General features: G+C 38.6%; 1 protein-coding gene across 2 annotated transcripts in view; it reads right to left on the reverse strand.

The window, feature by feature from the left end:
• The window catches only part of LOC103176771 (ERC protein 2), a 299,917-nt gene that overhangs the window by 152,049 nt on the left and 133,741 nt on the right, over positions 1–14,127 (reverse strand). The window contains exons 9-12 of one of the 2 annotated variants that reach the window (XM_042339596.1): positions 13,914–14,054; positions 12,857–12,997; positions 8,978–9,013; positions 6,692–6,885 (exon numbers count right to left, since the gene is read on the reverse strand). In XM_042339596.1, coding sequence (XP_042195530.1) covers positions 6,692–6,885; positions 8,978–9,013; positions 12,857–12,997; positions 13,914–14,054 — 512 coding nt within the window. The remainder of the gene's footprint in view (positions 1–6,691; positions 6,886–8,977; positions 9,014–12,856; positions 12,998–13,913; positions 14,055–14,127) is intronic. The other variant, XM_007890526.2, reaches the window with a different exon arrangement.

Consider the following 14,127-nt stretch of genomic DNA (forward strand, 5'->3'; position numbering starts at 1 on the left):
CTTAACCTCTCCCGCCCACTTCCTTGATTTATCTCAAAGGTACAGTGAATAGGGGTGGACAGTGGGACAGACGGGGCCACCCCAGTCTCTGGTTCTTCCCACAGTAGTTAAGGACAATAACAATAATAATGATAAAGTGCTTCAATTCTGGACTCACTTTTATTTACATAGCATCATTCTTTATGTTTAGGAATTTGATTTTTGGGAGGGTGTGGGGGGGAGCAAGGGGGTGGGGGGTGGTTGCGGTACAGAAGATAAACGATGACTTTTTTTTATAAATGAACTCTGTTTTATTTCATCTCCTGGACAGAAATGTTCGCTAAGATATAAATGAAGACAAATGGAGGTTCAGTAAATTCTGAACAAAGTCTCAACACTATTGCTGGGTTAACATTTATTGAAGCTTTGCCATCCCGAAAATTATATATATCTTTAGTAAAGCAGTTACCATGACTGTGAAAGACGAGGAGTTTATTTTTTTTTAAGTGGCTTTGGAATAAACTGCTCCACTCGAGCATATTAATAACAGCTTAACACCGCAGCGCAAAAGCTCAGTGTTTTAACAACCGGCTTCAATGAATCAAGGCTACGAGGGAGTGAAGAAAAAATATATGTTGCCACTGATTTGAGGTGGTTAAACAAACAAACAAACAAACAAACAAATGCAGAAGCCGAAAAGAAAGACAAAACACAATTGAATGCACCTTTGTTAAAAAAAATTATAATAAATGCAATGTCCCATTTTGAGTGGTAGCATATAAATAGGCTAAGTTTTTGAAGTGTGCACAGGTATAGTTTTCAGCATTAAGAGTTTTCCATTAAGCTTATTTGCTGATAGAGTTTATTAAGTCAGATGCTTGTGATTTCCAGAAAGTCTAGGAATGGTTTCGAGTCATACAATGGATTTTCCTGGTGCAGCCAGTTATTTATCCCCCCGCAGATCTCTCTCTTAAACTGGAAGAAGATCACATCTTCCCCCACGCCCACGTCTGCTGTAGATATTGCTCCTCAATTGGTTGATTTGAAGCATAATTCAAAGGATGTAGCCAAGTTCTGCTATTTTTCTCTCCCCACTGCGCTGAGATAAAATTCCTTTCCTCTGTATGATGCTCTAACCAGTTGAGAACTGAAACCTTCCCCTGAGCAGTGCACAGACTTGAGCTCACACCCTCCTGACTGGGGTGGGGTGGGGGTGTTAAGTGTTCAGCCATTTGAGCTACTGAGTTGACTGTGGAGGACGGTAACTTCTAAATTAAGCCACGATCAAGTATTATTTTGGAGAAAATTTATCAAAGTTGAGATTCGACACATCGACTGAGTGAGATGGGGAATTAAATCATTGCAAATTCACCTCTAAAATCTAGACTCAAATTCAGTCCCAAACGGGAATTAACCCTGATAATAGCCAGCAGGTCCAGGGAATATCAAGAGCTCCCAGCCAGCCATTTTTCCCTCGTATAGTCTATAGTTGATCGCGCTGCCTTCTACTTTATTTCTAATTCAACTACCTCTTCGCTCTTTAAACGTACAATATTTTATTACTAGTATTTCTCTACCATCCACCGCCATCCATTCTTTCCTGTTCTCCGATATTCCCATCTACTTCCGTTACTTTAACTTTTCAAGCATCGTAAAGCAGTTTGTTTATTCAAGCATTGACTACTGTGCCTCACCATGGAAATACTGTACAAGGAAACAAATGGCAACCTACAGGAAATAACTGATCAGAGCTGCCATATGGCAGTGAGAACATTGAGATCACATAAAAATTTTAAGATGCCTTCATCCTGTAGGTATCTATTTCCATTTTCCTCCCTACCGCCTTCAAGTTTTCATATCTGGTTGGTTGGAACCAACATAAATGTCGCCAGTGACAAACCATTAAAAAGCCCTTGAAAATCAGGTTGTAGATCGACATCTGTGACATTAACACATCGTGCACAGATTAGAGATCAAGCAAACTATTCAAGGTGAAACTGGAATGGACAGCATCACTCTGCAGGCTGTTACAGTCTCAGCCATTCACAAAATAACAATAATCCTTGCATTTGATGGAGCGCTTTATCACGTCTTCGAGATGTCTCAAAGCGCTTCACAGGATATACTGTAAATTGAATTGACTGTGTATTTTGTGGGCGAAACGCGGCAGCCAATTGTGCAGAGCAGCGTCCCACAAACAGTCGTGGAATTGAGTGATCATAATATTTGTTTGTTTGTTTATTTGTTTGATTGTTTTTGAAGGGATTATTATCTCTGGAAAAGCAATCCGCCGATCGACTAGCAACCGGGTTCCTGTTTGTTGCTTGTGAGGTGAGCGCTCTGACCGCTAAGTTACAGGACTCCAATGTGGGTGTTAAAATGGATCAGCAGCAGTTACATACAACTTTCAAATAGACATGAGCCGGAGATGGTTGAGAGTCTGATGTAAGACTTGTCGAAAGGCTGAAAACCCAATTTACTGTGGTCAGAAGTAAATGGAAACTGAACAGAATTGGTCAATGGAAGATGCTCTTATCGGGCACTCAGTTGTACTGTGAGAAACGCCACAAACATATTTTTGTCAACTGGTTTCCTCATTAGTTTTGACTACCACTTCCCTCAGAAGGTCAGAGAACTTTGAGATAACAGGAAGGTGTGTGTGTGGGCAAGGAGCCAACAACCTGCCTTCAGCCACCATTCCTTTGTCAAGTTTTGGAATTCCTACTACAGGGACATCTAGATAATTAGTCTGGGTTTAGGGGAGGAAGACATCATCTAACAGTGTTTACAATCATCTGCTCTGGGGTTTATTGCAGCAACTGTGTTTCACCATCAAATCTGGAGAAAAGGAAACTATTTCAGCCGTAGACGTTTGCTATTGTATCTCCGTGGCCGTGATTACCGTTTGGAATCTTAATACATCACAGATGTGACTCGAGAGCTCCCATCCTGCGGGAACGCAAGAAAACTGTGCATTTTCTTTGCTGTGAATTGGTAGTTACTGAAACAAAACAGGACACTGCATGTTTAACAAAATGCAAATGATAGGAAACGCCAGCGCCAGGTAGACAAGACGCTGGGCGGGAGGGGCATGTGCAAACACAGCAGAGCATATATTGCATTGGCAACGCATGTCAGGGCAGAGCACTCACTTTCCCAAGAAATCCCAGACCAACCCCCCTATCTGCTGTGGAGCTGAGACCGAAACGTGCTGCTGAGCTTGTGCTCTGCCACTGGACAGGAAGAGACAAACAGAAGCAGGGGGGGGACAAGAGGAGAAGATTCTCGTCAACAAGACCGACACTTACCAAGTTCACAAATCATACAATAGAAAACACAAAACACAATAACATCAGCAATACACATTGTGTTCTGAATCTCCATGCAACAAACCTGGGTTAGGATGGCGGTGCATGAATGGATACAAACTCATCAAAGACTAATTATTACAGGATAAATAATAATAATAATAATCTTTGCATTTGATAAAGTGCCTCATCACGTCTTTGAGACGTCTCAAAGCGCTTCACAGGATATACTGTGAAAAGTATTGACTGTATATTTTGTGGGCGAAAGCAGCAGCAGCCATTGCACAAATCTCCAGCTGCCTGAAATCTTGGCCAACATTATCTGGTAAGTTCACTTCCAACTTCCATTCCATTCAGAAGAATAGTGAACGGTTTTGTGGAAGGATTTTAATTTTAACTGTGAAAGTAATACTGTGAACTGAAGTACACAAGAGTGACAACAGAATTGAAACCTGTACATTCTCTAAACAAGTGGGATATTTTTGCCACTGTTCTTTTAGAAAGCGGATACACTGATCTATAGCACAGTTCCCTTTCACTTATTTTTCTTTTCACGTCAATGCTATAAGCATTCTGAGTTCATATAGAAATCACACACACATTATGTTATATTTCCTCTGATGCAAACACCAATGTGATTTGTCCCAGCATATTTTACGGTTAACTTAACTGGACTTTCTATAATTGTACAGCATGATCATTCCGGGTAAACGGTTAGACCAATTACTTGTTTTATTTCCTTAGATGCGTACTTAACAAGAGTATTTCTTTTAAGCCAGGCCATTATTCAAATTGGTATTATTCCTTGCAAAGAGCAAGTTCCAATGTTATTTCACGGCTTCTTTTGGGGGTGTGTAACAAAAGTTTTCTGATCCGTTAATCACCATCTTTTAAAGCTTCAAAAGCGTCCACTTAATCTGTCAGTAATAAAACGCTGCCCGATTAAAATTAAGTTTGAATTCGCACGCAGAGTGGGAAGCTTGAATGGGGCTTGGTAACGTGAAAGGAACACTTTCCTAGAAACTGTAAGAACCAATCTGTATTATTTCTTACACAAAGCAAATCAATCAGGTTATGATGACTGTCAAACTGATCAGAGGGATCAAGGCAGGACTACGGTGCCAGCCAATTATCAAATAACATTTGGGAACTGAAACCATGGCATCGGGTTTGAGATCTTTACATGAATTACAATATACTTTACAAATTTACCACAATCACCTACAGCAAAACAAAAGCTTGTCTAAATTGTTCAACCCATTAAAACAGTTGTATATTCTGTGCGCAAAGTATCTTGCTCAACAGCAAATCCAAAAGAACCATGTGTCTTCACTTCACATTTCATAAAGGAATCTCCAAAATTCATATGTAGCACATAACCTTGTAGAATATTAATCATCTTCGCACTGACAGAGGTCAGCAATGGGACGGTCAGTGCGAAACTGAGAACCATAAATCTACAGCAGATTTCAACAGAATTGGCTGCTTTTCTAAGATTTTGAAAAGAAAAGTAATATTTTAAACTTGTAAAGATCAAATTATTATCAAGAAAACGTAGGGAATCGGCTGGGTTCAACTCGAACTTTAACAGGAATTTACAACTCTTTATCCTGAAGACTGAACGGTAATATTTGGAATTTTCCACCGGCAGCAAAAGCAAAGTCTTTATTAAAATATTTGATAGCTTTTCACGAAAATTGCGACTCTGTTTAATATGGATCAAAGAAAGTCAGACCAGACTGAGATCCACATCAACACTGTGATTGATGATCAAAGCTTTGTAAAGTCCCTTGGAATACTTACCAGCAGCGTCATATCTAGATTGTTCAACTCTTCGAGTCTCTATCTAAACATAGTTGTTCAGAATTATTACGGAGCTGGTTTATAAGATTATAAAACGTATTACGTTTCGAAAATCTCATTACTCCAATCCCAAAAAAGTTTCCAATGAAGAAAAAGCAAATTGCTCCGTTGGCCAAAACAATTAATACTGTTAGAAAGTTTGTTAGACAATTTGGTGCTCTACCCCGTCAATCATTAGCAGCCCCCCCACCACCTCTCCCCCTCCCCCCCCACCCCACCGCAGTATATGAAAGCAATCCCCTTCATTTCTGTTCTCTTCTAAACACTAAATTTCATTAGTCTGTAGATTTAAAAAACTGATGCAATTTAACTGATTTGGTTAAAATAACTGATCAAAGCAAAGTATCATTAATAATCTGGGCGTTTGCAGGGTTTATTATTTTGCACAGTCCATGGAAAATGCAGCTCTGGCTATCTCTTAGGCATTGTTTTCACAAGGATTAAATGGGGCTTCATTAATCTATCAGCCATTGCCATTTGCAGACAGAATCCAGCTACTTGTTCACTCGAATGAACAGAGGAACGAAACAAGAGCCCACAGAAGTGCACAATTCTCTCCAGTATAATAACCTACACGTTACCTAATTGTAAAAATATAACCATTCGAACACACTGGTAAAGAGAATACAGCATCTGATGTTGTTCATGTGGGATGTACCCAGACAGCAGAACAAGAGGCACAGGGGTTTTAGGCTGAAAAGGGCAATTTCAGGACAGATACTAGGAAGCATTTCTTTACCCACAGGGTAATTAACAGCAGTGACAGGATAGGTGAGCCCAGGAAGTTCTGCACTCATTTTTAAACAAGCTCAAAGCTGTATTTGGAAGGTGGGAGCATTGAGATCTAGAAGGTGGAGATCAAATGTCTTCAAACCAGACCTTTGTTGTGATGACCAGTGATATTATTTTCCCTCATAAGATGCTCTAAAAATGAATTTCATTGCAAAATGTAAAGTGAATCCAATACCAAATAGCAACAAAACCTGGGTGATTGAAGATAATACCCATGTAGAGTCACTTTCCTTAATGGTTTTATGAGGGTGGTGGAGTGCGGGGTGGAGGGGGGGTGGGCGTAGCTGATGCTAACAATAGATTTTTCAGAGTACTGGGAGAGAAAACTTGGGGATAAATCACCCTGTCTCTTGTGGTTTAAGAGATGTCTTGTCAGAGGCTTGGTCAACAGGCCTCCAGGCTATTCTCCAGGTTGAAGGAGAAAGTGTGGAACATAGCGGGAATCTGAGGAATTAGATAAACAGTATTGAGGGAATGAGGTGAGCATTTCAAATAGGATGACTTTTTCCTCCATGACATCAACCGTAGTTGAACTCTGTTTGAATGCCCTTCTGCAGATTGAGAAGCTTAATGATGAACTAATGGAAATTTCAGGTTAACCCAGGGCTGTTTACAGTTTGTTTTTAACCATTGTTTTTGCCTTGCCCAGGTGCTTAATAAAATATTCTTGTCCGACAATGTAAGGAAAGTGTCTAAACTTGCTTAGGTTCTACATTTTACGCTGGTTTTAAAAAAAAATTGGTGCTTACCTCTCCAGTTCTGCTATTTTCTTATCTTTGTCATTTTTCTCAGACTCTACTTCCTTTAAGATCTCGAGGAGACGGTCGACCTCGGCCTGGGACTTGCCAGACTCCTCTTTGTAGTAAACCACATCTTTCTCAAGTTGTCTGACTTTCTCACCCAGCTCTGGGTTCAAACGAGCATCCTGTTCTGCATCGTGAGCCTTTTATATGGGAAAAAAAATGAAAAATGAGCCAAACCACAAACGAACGAACATCACTGCTTTTGTTTCGGAGACGTTATACTGTACCACAGCACTCCACAGTCTACTGAACACACACACACACAAACACTTTAATCACACAACAAAACCTAACACACATGCTTTGAGGTAGAGTAGTTTCACACACAGAGAGAAAACTTTACGAACTGTAATAGTCTGGGAAGATACTATGAACAACCACACAGAATAATGTGCAGCCAAAGAGTTCACACTTTAGGCTTCAAATATACTCTTAAGCAATGGTGGAAATGGAGAGAGAGAGAAAAAAAAACACTACAATGTTTGGCCTACCCTATGGTTCCCATCATCCCTAATTGGTATCTTGGGGAAGGGAAAAAATCAAGCACGTAAGGGAAAAGGCAAGCAATGAAACAGAGCAAAATCATACACCAACATATTCAATGAAAAATACAGCATTACTACTCTAAGGATGCCAAATGTCTTTGCAATGATGTTTTATACCAATAAGATGTATTAGATGTTAAACTGACCAAAGGTACCAATATAAATACAACCATATCATTGAATAAAGTATCATTGTGTTACTTTGAAATTTTTAATAGAATAGAATAGAAACTGCTGGACTTTGTGTAACATATTTCTAAGCATGAGGATAACACAAGAGCACAGCGATTAATTTATGGATAAATTGCATTTATAATATAATTTTTTTTGCCAAGATAAATGACATTGTGTGGTGAATTAAGATTTAAAGTTATTTAAACAGGTCATTAAAACCAGTGGTTTATTATCTCTCATTTATTAGGCACGAAGCGGCTGAGGAGATGAGAACAAATTCATCCATCATTACTAATTTAAATACTACTAAAATAAATCTAGAAAAGACAACGCAATGTAGTCTTTGTATTGCTATACACACGTCAGCAATAAAAAATCTTAATGGCTGAGTTCAACATTAAAGGGTTTCTCATTTATTTATGTTAGATTGACAGCATGAAGAAAAGCAGATTGAACAGCTTTCCTAAAGTGTAATGAACACAATGAAACAAGTTACTGTTAACAGTATTAATTCCATGATCTGAGTCTCAAGAGAGCATAGTTAACCAATAATAGTTCATTCAGATGCCAGCAATCCATGGATCCAGTTTAAGCATTAGTTCACTTAACTAAGTTCAAACTTGAATTAAAATACAGCCTCAAAGTTGCTGTATTTCTCTTTGTGAAAAGCTACATGCCTTGAAGTAGTAGAATCTTTCTTTTATGTAAAAAAAGATTTTAAACCTCATAAACAATCAATATTTGTGTAGTGCTTACAAATTTGTACATTACAGAAAAAGCAAGAAAAGTAAATACCAAAATCCTTAAACTAAAGCCGATGGAACAAAATTAGCGACTTAAAATATTCAGGGGCTGGATTTAGTGGAAAAAAAAGAAATCATTGGGTGCAGAAGAATTGGGAACTGGTGTGACTTAAAACAAAGTAATTGAAACATGCAAACTAGAACAAATTTAAGTCTTCTCAATAAAATAAATGAACCTCTAAGTGCTCCCAGTTCTGCAATGAGTTCCTAAGTCTGACAGAACAGTCTAGGCACAGAACAAAAGGTGTCCTGTATTTTCCATTATGTCTCTTCATCATCATCATCATAAGCGTCCACAAACCCACCAGAATTTTAAGGGTAAATGTTAGTTGCAAAGCACGCCAGTGTGCCACAATTTGTCAGTTATCATAGCCTGGCAAGGCAGACGTACTGATTAACATATTCAAAATACTACTGTAGTAAATTTGTTCTGTGAGTTGAACTGTCAGTTTCCAGCAAGGGTCTGTAGACTTAAAGGTAGTATTAACAGAAACAATATCATGGCTTCACCATGTCAGTTTCTAATTAGTTACCATTAATGCATAAGTAGCCAAGACCTTGAAGTCTACATCACTCATTTATTCCAGCCATGACTGAAACTTGTGATTGTCTGAAATGTTTGCAGAGGTGCACTTAGATAGAAGCACAATGTCAGGTCAATGGGTCCTCATGCTTTCATATGTTACAGAGGGCATTTTAGAACCACTTACTGGTGTGTACATCTGATTGAACAACTGTTCAGCTTGCTACATTGCAAAGTTGGGAAGAAGTGAAGCACAGACAGGAAGAAGGAAAGATTCAGGAAAACAGCATTAGCTCAACAAATCCAACGAATTTACACAGAAGAACGTCTTTTTAAAAGCAGAAATTTAAGTTTCCAAACATTCCGATGTGAAAGTGAGAGGCACTAAGGAAACATAAATGTTGTTTTTGGCTGCTAAAAAGAATAGCTAGAGTAAGAATTTTGGGGTTTGTGTTACTTTACTTTTTTTTCAAATTAAATAGCCCATGAAATAAAGCAAGCTTCCCACTGCTGATGATACATTTAGTGTTCTGCTCAAGTGATGAATCACGAAAGCACTGCTAGTTTACGCTGGACTATAATTAATCAGAAACAGCTTCAAAGTTGGTTGTTAAGATAAGTTCGATTAATTCACAATATTAAAATTTTAAGTCTTGTTCTTTTTAGTACAACGTTGAAGTTATTTAACAACTTTTTTTTAAAAGGAAATGTAATCTTGGCAGGACAGACGATTGAATGTTCAATGCCTTTAATCTGATTAACTTTGAAATTCTTCATTAATATACCATTTCCTTTACACATTTATATTTATTGCTCTTATAAAGCATTCATTCATTTAATTCAGATGGTGAATTCTGAAGCTCCTCTATGGGATTAAAGGGGGGGGGGGGGGGTGGGCTTCGCCAATAGAAGGTTCCTGTTATTTAATTACAATATAGCTCATCAAACAATATGAATGTACCATGTACACAGGATACGTTGGACCATTTTCTGCGTGAGATAAAACAGAACCCAGTTACTATTCTCATCGATAGCCGTGACAATTTGTGGTAATAATGAAACTTATTTAGTGACAATTTTAATCAGAAAATGAAAGCTCGGGTTTTTCACAACCAGCACCGTGGGTGGCAAATGTTACAACATCCGCCACTCGATGGCAATATCACATCACTCTACCATCCCGTCCAGATTCCTGTCTTTTTCTGCCCAAACGTGGTTTGTGGCAGAACTGGTACCAACGTTGCTTTGAACTCCCTCAGGCAACGTTCACATGAGGTGTTTCAACGCACAATTTGGAATTTCTAAGGAAAACAGCTCGATAATGTTGAACTGTGACTTTCACTTTAAGGCATTAGGTTGAGTAGTTAAGCCTTGGTTTTATTGGCCTTGTTGGTACAGTACATAGCAGTGCGAGTGGGAGCTATGAATTACACTGGCTGCTCACATTGCTATGGAGATCGGGGAAGGCTGATAAGAAAACTGTGCGTCCACTTTCAAACACGCTGGCCCTGACTAGCATTAGTGCTGCCACCTGCACTGCCATTCATTCCTCTCATGACGGAGAAGATCGGGCTGAACCATCAGTTTTGATGTAAACATTGAGCAAGAAAGTGCATGCCATAGAATCAAGGAAATGACAGAAAACAGAGGAAAAAACAATGCAAGTTCTCCTGTCGGAGACAGCCTCGCTAGGGTTACTATGGGTGCAGTCAGGCCAACAAAGGCAGCATTATACCACACTGTGGGAGCTGGTATGAGGAGGTTTGTGGTATGCCACCACTCCCAAAGTGCAGCATAATATTTGGGCACAGATTGAACTTTCCTTTGCACAACTCACAAAAACCAAACAATGCAATAAATACTCTTAAGGAATAAAATACCACTGCTAGTAATGCTGTTGTTTTAAAATTTAAAAACACATTACTACGTTAGTACACTGGGTATTATGTACTCCCCATCTTTGCGTTTGCAAAACCTCAGATCAGGATTTAAACGGATTTCTGAAAAGTTGCACTTTCATTAGATTTCAATGTCCAGAATTCAAAACTTAGACATGCAGCGAATGAAATAACTGCAATTTTTATAAATTTCGAGTCTCCACATTCTGTTAAAAATTCACAAGAACAAATGTGAATAATGGGGACAGAACAGGCTGGGTTAAATTAATTAAAATAACTGCTGATAAGGTTTAGTATAAATGATATATTTTGAAACAACTTTTAAGTACAATTTTTTTAACAAAAAACTAGGAAACTGCTTCAATCACACTCTTAACAATTAATTATGAAGACTGTTTCTTACTTTCTATCTTGGAAAATACATGGCCTACAGGGTATGTGGTGACAGATACATTGAAAGAAGTCTAACAATCTCACAGATCATGTGCTCCACATGATTCGCTTCCAAGGAAAAGTAGCACATAATAACGAATTATAAAAAAACACAAATCTGTAAAGCTATTTAAGGATTTTAATCAAGAAAANTAAAGTTTTCAGCATCACGAAAGCCAGCATCACTGTGATAGACGTCCCATTTAACAAGGGTTTCCTTGCGTCCTAAGGAAGCCTTTTTTGTACCAAACAGTTTCAGGCAAGTTTAATTGAGAAAAACACATAATATAAATCACTTTCCTTTTTCAGATAAAGCTTTGCTTTACAGGCGTCTATTTCTCAACCTAATAGAAAACCTAGAATATTAAAACATCAAACATCAGACATTTGGATTCAGCCTGTGTGACTTTCAGCCAAAATAAACCAAGTTACATCACACAGAGAGCCAGTAGAAATCACAAGGCCAATGGAATGCTTATTATCACATTATTTTAAGTTTTTTTGAGATAATTATCACTTCACTGAAAATCAGCACCAAATGATTCATATTCCAAAGGTAAAAACTATGCAGCTTTCCAATGTTCCTTTTAGAGAAATTGGGAAAAGTTTCACGTGCATTTAGTGTTTGTCTCAATTTGGAAATAAATGATTGTTGGCCAAAATGTTTATGAGGAAATTCACGTTTCAGTGGCTGCTTTACAAAACCTCTTTGTACTTTGGCTGTTTTGATAACTATCGGTTTGGATTCCAGCAAGCAGCAAACTGTTAATTGTTATGAATCTTTGACATGTCTGCAAATGTTTCAGCCAAGTCATAAAGTGTCTGACATAAAGTTTGACGTCTTGGAGTCCCGAAGCATTCACGTTTATCTGTGGCCACATCCATAAAGTACAGTATCCATAAAATAACCAGTGCTCTATGCTTGGAGAACTATTCTTTTCGATAGGAGAAAAGGTGCCTTTTCCTTTTCAATTACGGAAGAAACTTTGGCAGTTGCCTAAGATTGGAACCTAACTAATTCCACACACAGTTTTTTNCTCCCCACCCTCCTCCTCTGTGTACACCTGTGCTCTGCTGGCTTTGAGGTTATCACCAGGGAGACTCACAATCTCACAATTTGTTCTCATTCAAGTGAAAGGACATTTATTTCCATTTATTAGCTGCACAGAAGTGAAGCTCCAGGTAAAAAACACTCATTTGAGGTTGTTAACTGGCTTCTGTCGCAGCTCCAAGAAGCCAGTGGAATTCCAAAGGGATGGACAGTACAATGGGAACGGTCTTTCCTGACCTGAAGACATTAAAGTAGCATAAAATGTCCATCAGAAGAGCTTGTGTCCTTGAAAGATCACTTGAGGCTGGGTAACAATCCAATACTTCACTGATGGAAAGGCACCAGGATTTTGATGGAATTAAATTGAAGAGGAAAAAGGAAGAACTCAATCTAAAGCAGCCCAAGACACTAGTGCTGGGACACAGCAGAGAATCATGTCTATAGGTGAAGTACAAAAAGTACAAGTAAACATTTTAGCTACGCTAAACAGCAGGACTATGTCGATATGTGATCCACGCATCTGATGTGATGCACTTCAGGGAATGAGAATTGAGAGTTAAGACACCTGCCCCCATCCTGGATCATTCAATTTTAAAACTCTTAGGAAATCATTTAGCAAAAGATTTACACGATTGCCTGTAAATATTACGCAGGACAAGCAAACTCTTTTTGACCCAACACTTACCTTCTTCAGTTGTGCTTCCAACTTACTACATTCCTCCTTCTTTTGGTCAATGACCATTTCTAGAGACTTTAACTTTGAATCTTTTTTTAAGCCTGAGGAAGCCAAAGAGGACGCGTGTTCTTTCAAGTCAATCAAACTAGACTGAAAGGAAACAAACCGTCATTAATGCAAGGAATATTGGATAATATTTGTATGTTCTATTATAATAGAATAATAAACCTTGCATTTGATACAGTGCTTTATCACGTCTTTGAGACGTCTCAAGGCGCTTCACAGGATATACTGTAAAGTGAATTGACTGTATATTTTGTGGACGAAACACAGCGGCCAATTGCGCACAGCAGCGTCCCACAAACAGTCGTGGATTGAGTGACCCCATTTTTGTTGAGGGATTATAACCCGTGGAAAGCGATCCATCAATCAACTAACAACTGGGTTCCTAGGCAAACAGAGGTGATTGGAGTAAGGAAACTTGCCTAAGGTTTCGCCCCACGTGGGAAATTCATGAACATGACAAATAATAGTGTTTGTATATTGATCTACATTTGATACAGCACCTTTCACGCTGGGAGAATGTGTCAAAGTCCTTGACAGGATTTTCAGTGAAGGGTAGGGGCTGCGCATGTTTTAGGTGAAAGTGAAAAACAATTTGCACACAGCAATGTCCCATAAACAGCCATGAAACGAATGAGCGAGGGAGGGAGAGAAAGAGGGAGAGTGGATGTTTGGGATATTCTTGGCTTGGACACTGGTAGGGAAGTCAGGATCTTGGTTTTTAACATCTCATCCAAAGGACATCACTTCCAGCATTGCAGTGGAGTACCAGCCTAGATTATGAGCTCAAGTCTCAACATGGGACGGGAATCCACAACCTTTGGACTCAGAGGTAATAATGCTTCCAACTGACATCTTTCTAGCACATTATCCGTTGATCTTGTAATGTTTAATTAACCTGTTGCAGCTATTTAAATGTATAATTGTTAACATAACTGAAATAAAGTCATGATTTGGATTCTTACACGATGAACATAATTTGTTTTTTTTAAAAAACACTAACCTCTTTTTCTGCTAGTTCTGACTGCAAAGTATTAATCTTCTCTTTCATGTCCTTGTTTTCTTTTTTATACGACTCAATCTCTTCCACTCTTTCACGATCATCTCTTTCCCGTTGCTCTTTGAGACGTTCTATGATTCTTTCCTAAAAGAGACAAATACGAGAATCGGAAGTTTAACAAGCTTGACTGCCGCAGGATACCTACGGCACAACTTAA

Source organism: Callorhinchus milii, unplaced genomic scaffold, assembly GCF_018977255.1.
Source record: "Callorhinchus milii isolate IMCB2004 unplaced genomic scaffold, IMCB_Cmil_1.0 Scaffold12, whole genome shotgun sequence".
Classification (NCBI taxonomy): Eukaryota; Metazoa; Chordata; class Chondrichthyes; order Chimaeriformes; family Callorhinchidae; genus Callorhinchus; species Callorhinchus milii.